Source organism: Perissodus microlepis, chromosome 5 (assembly GCF_051167445.1).
Source record: "Perissodus microlepis isolate ML-2025 ecotype Zambia chromosome 5, ASM5116744v1, whole genome shotgun sequence".
Classification (NCBI taxonomy): Eukaryota; Metazoa; Chordata; class Actinopteri; order Cichliformes; family Cichlidae; genus Perissodus; species Perissodus microlepis.
This window is the reverse complement of record NC_140465.1, coordinates 13,871,784-13,875,803: the sequence shown is the minus strand read 5'-3', so window position 1 is coordinate 13,875,803 and position 4,020 is coordinate 13,871,784. Positions and strand designations below refer to the sequence as shown.

Here is a 4,020-nt window from a genome sequence, read left to right as displayed (position 1 = left end):
TGCTGTCTAGTGTGAAGGTAACGATCACAGTGCACAGTACTGTGCAAAAGTTAACTTAAATGCATCTTTATTTTAATTTCTCATGCTCCTTTATGCTAAAACATTGCTACAAATAAACACTAATATTGAACTGTTTAACATTTTTAGTACATTTGTTTAAGAGCAAATGAATATATTAACAAATACACAATTCAAATTGGATATTTTTCTGTATTCAGTAGCCTACTTTGCTTTTTTTTGTGTTATATGAGTACAGCAGGTTTACAGCAGTAATATATATATATATATAGATAGATAGATAGATAGATAGATAGATAGATATTAGAAAGAAAGAAGAAAGCTGATTAAGTAACACATGCTGTTACATGTGAAACAGCCTTGCTTGCCATCCTGTGTTGTTCTATCCAGCGGATCTTTTAACCATTAATCATTTATTATCTGACTACCTCAGCCTTCCTAGAGGAACCTCCCCTGCCAGGTGAAATCCAGAACAAATATCCCCTCATTGAATGCGGTGGAGTCAGTGCTGCCGTGGTATGCAGTGGTTTCTGGGACTGTTCACCTCTGCAGGGCCCACTAAGAGCGCGTCTCTCATACAGGTGTGTTTTCAGTACCGGGAGCTGTCCGTGGTTTTGAATTGCAAAGAGAACCACTGGAGCTATTCCCATCTCACTGGAGCAAGCACTTACTAAAGAATGAGGACTTTGTCAGCGGATGTTTTTGAGCAGGACACTGAAGGTGCTCACTTGTTCGTTTTTTAACTCCTTCACTTAAATTCTCATTTTTTTCTTTCTTTCTTTCCTTCTTTTGAGAAGCTCTTCCACCTCTTGCCATGCTTCCTGCTCAGGAGGCAGCCAAAATCTACCACACCAACTATGTGCGTAACGCCCGAGCCATGGGGGTGCTCTGGATCGTTTTCACCATCACCTTCGCCGTCATCACCGTGGTGGTGTTCATCCAGCCCTACTGGATCGGCGACAGCGTCAACACACCGCAGGCCGGATACTTCGGCCTCTTCCACTACTGCATCGGGAACGCGCTCACCTCGGAGCTCACCTGCAAAGGGAGCGCACTGGACTTTGGCTCCATCCCGTCCGGCGCCTTCAAGACGGCCATGTTCTTCGTGGGGATCTCCATGCTGCTGGTGGTGGGCAGCATCGTCTGCCTCAGCCTCTTCTTCTTCTGCAACGCGGGGAGCGTCTACAAGATCTGTGCCTGGATGCAGCTGGCTTCCAGTGAGCTTCAGGCTGTGACTAAAAAAGTTTCAAGAGTTTTTAAGTGTGTTTAAATTACAGGGTAGAGTTTACATTATTGGAAAGTAACACCATCATCATGGTGTTACCAGCATCACCATGTAGGCTCCAATTAAGAGAAACATCATTTTAAAACTGAAAATAGCCTATGTATACAGTACATTTAGTCTACTCCACTATATTAGTATTTTGCAGATAAAGACTGGCACTAATCGAGCACGATTAAGAGGCTTAACAGTTTTATATGATGTATTGATCATACAGATGTAGAATGCAGTTAGTTAGAATAGATGAATTGGAGAAGACTTCCACTACCCGTAGAGCTTGCATGTAGATATTATTTTCATAATTTTGCTATTGTACGGTTATATCTTGTTTATGTATTTTAAAAATGTATTTATTCATGCAAGTCTTCATGTAAGTATTTAAAAAAGCCAAGGAAAGGAATTAATCCAGCTAATAAACAGTCAAAGTGGAAACTAAATGAATACACATTAAACTAAGATTTAGGAACAGATCTGTAAGAAGGTTGTGAAGGATAATGGTGGCTCACAGCTGTAAACTCAGAGTCTGAAACATGTACGAAAGCCCAAAGCTGAAACGAAAAGCTATGAATTTAAGCATTTGGTGACATTTCTGTAGTTCCCTGCAGACTCGCAGACACAGACAGAGCTGAAACATGATTCTGTTTGAAACATGAAGCAGTTTGTGAGCAGATGTACCTGCGAGTGAAAGGAGAGGCCTGTAATGAACCAAGTAATGAGATTAACCCGGAGGTGTGCTGTTACACTTTCTCCTCTCCCCCTTTCGCACGTGTTCTTGTAAATCCATCTTCATGAGAAGCAATGTTAGTTTGGCTCTGACACCAAGTTCATTTTTAAGGATATTTGGATGCAGGCTTTGAGAGGGCTGTTTGAAAATTGCTGTTTTGAGGGCCTTCTTTGGACTGCGTGGATGCAGAACTTATCGGGTCTGTTAGGAGGATGGGATCATTAATTTGCTGAACCAGAGCCCCCTGAGGTGCAAGCTTAATAAAGTCAGTTTAAGGAAAGAATTTTGCTGTATTAGTTTAACTGAAAGGGTCTTTCTAATGTATTCAAATATGTAGTGAATTTTAAAGAGGACTTGATAAAGTGAGCCTCAGAAATGCATGAAGATGAGAGGTTTTGTGAGGATCAGAAAGTGAGAGCGACATGCGAGGCAAGTGTGTGCTGTGCTGCACCTCCTTGTGCTGAGGTGGGACGGCAAAAGGTCTTAGCTGTCTGTCAGTGGAGTCAATAATAGATGAACAAGTTCATCTTTCTTGAGTTGAGATGCTCTGGAGTTGCTAGGCAACTAAACTCTGTAGGTGTGTGTGTGTATCTACCTGAATGAACACAGTGTATATTTAATTTCTCTGGTGGTTTCACTGTCATTTGTTGCCCGAGCCTGTCAAAAGCAGCAAGATGGTCTGTCACAGTGAGCACATCTATTCATTTTTACAGGTTTCCCACCACAAATCAATGCATGTTTTTGGACTTTGAATAAAAAATTTTCAAAACACTAGTAAGATAAAAGTAAAACCATCACACAGACAGAGCTGAAGTCCAGCACTCGCCAGCCTGTGCCTTCTCTCCTCTCAGGTACGTGCATGGTGATCGGCTGCATGATCTATCCTGACGGCTGGGACTCGGATGAGGTGAAGCGCATGTGCGGCCAGCGGACTGACAAGTACACACTGGGCAACTGCACAGTGCGCTGGGCCTACATCCTGGCCATCATCAGCATCATGGACTCCCTCATCCTCTCCTTTTTGGCCTTCAGCCTGGGCAATAGACAGGACAAGCTGCTGCCTGAAGACTTCCAGGTGGAGGAAAAAGGTGAGGGGAAGTGAGGAGTGGGGAAGGATAGTGAGGGAATGCTTTTCCTTAAATCTTAGCTGTGTGTATGGTGAGACCACAACACTATATGAGGATGTATTTGTATCCTTCTTCAGTTATTATTGGCTTATATTTACACCAGCTATGTCTCTTCTTGACTACAGATAACGCATAGAGCCCAGTGGACACTGGCATGAATGGAGGAGATTTTATGAAGAGTGCCACTGACTTCAGAGGATATCCCGAGGCTTTGAGTCACTTTGAAGAAATAAGAGTCCATCTCTGCCTCAAAATGAGCTCATCAGTCACTGCCCATCCTCATCTCCAAGGCTACAGCTTCAGATTGCTGTCAGTAAAAGCCACTTATTACATCAGATTTAGCTCTCACTTTTATTTGCTGCTTTACATTTTTTAAGCATTTTGATTTTTTTAAATAAATGTTAATTGCGGAAATGTTTTCATCATTTTGAGTTTTGAGCCTGACAGTATTAGCCACTGTTGCCTTCTCTCTATGTGAGAAATCTAATGGCACTAACAATAAAATGATACCCAAGCTGATAACGTTTGGTTTTGTGCATCTGTAATTTATTTTTAGCATTCATGCTCTCTTAAGAGACATATTTCCATATGCATATACAGTAGATATTTGACTTAAGGGATGATTTCACATCTGTGAATACTGTTAGGTTTAGGAAGATGCTGCCTAAGTGTCTTCATTTGACTCCACCCATTACGTCTGATACTCTCACATGGGTTCAAATCCCTGCACTACGCTGCTGCCAGCTTAAAGACCATTTTGTGCTACTTCTGTTGGGCATTTGTTTTCACATGCATCTGTGTTCAGTGATGGAGAGAATATTTAAGTGGAAAAAAAACTGTGGAAAGCAATGACATAAACAACCCAGAGA

General features: G+C 41.9%; 1 protein-coding gene across 1 annotated transcript; it reads left to right on the top strand.

The window, feature by feature from the left end:
- The first annotated feature begins 373 nt into the window (after nucleotides 1-373).
- Nucleotides 374-3,661, top strand: lhfpl5a (LHFPL tetraspan subfamily member 5a). Its single transcript, XM_084928028.1, has 3 exons — nucleotides 374-1,235; nucleotides 2,876-3,112; nucleotides 3,277-3,661. The coding sequence occupies exons 1-3, from the start codon at nucleotides 833-835 to the stop codon at nucleotides 3,285-3,287; spliced, it is 651 nt and encodes a 216-aa protein (XP_084784154.1). The 5' UTR covers nucleotides 374-832; the 3' UTR covers nucleotides 3,288-3,661.
- The last annotated feature ends 359 nt before the right edge of the window (nucleotides 3,662-4,020 follow it).

Excerpts from the sequence above, each read along its gene's own strand:
- lhfpl5a (XM_084928028.1), top strand. The coding sequence starts at position 833 with ATGCTTCCTGCTCAGGAGGCAGCCAAAATCTACCACACCAACTATGTG. Across the intron at positions 1,236-2,875 it reads CTGGATGCAGCTGGCTTCCA|GTACGTGCATGGTGATCGGC; the intron begins GTGAGCTTCAGG and ends CTCTCCTCTCAG.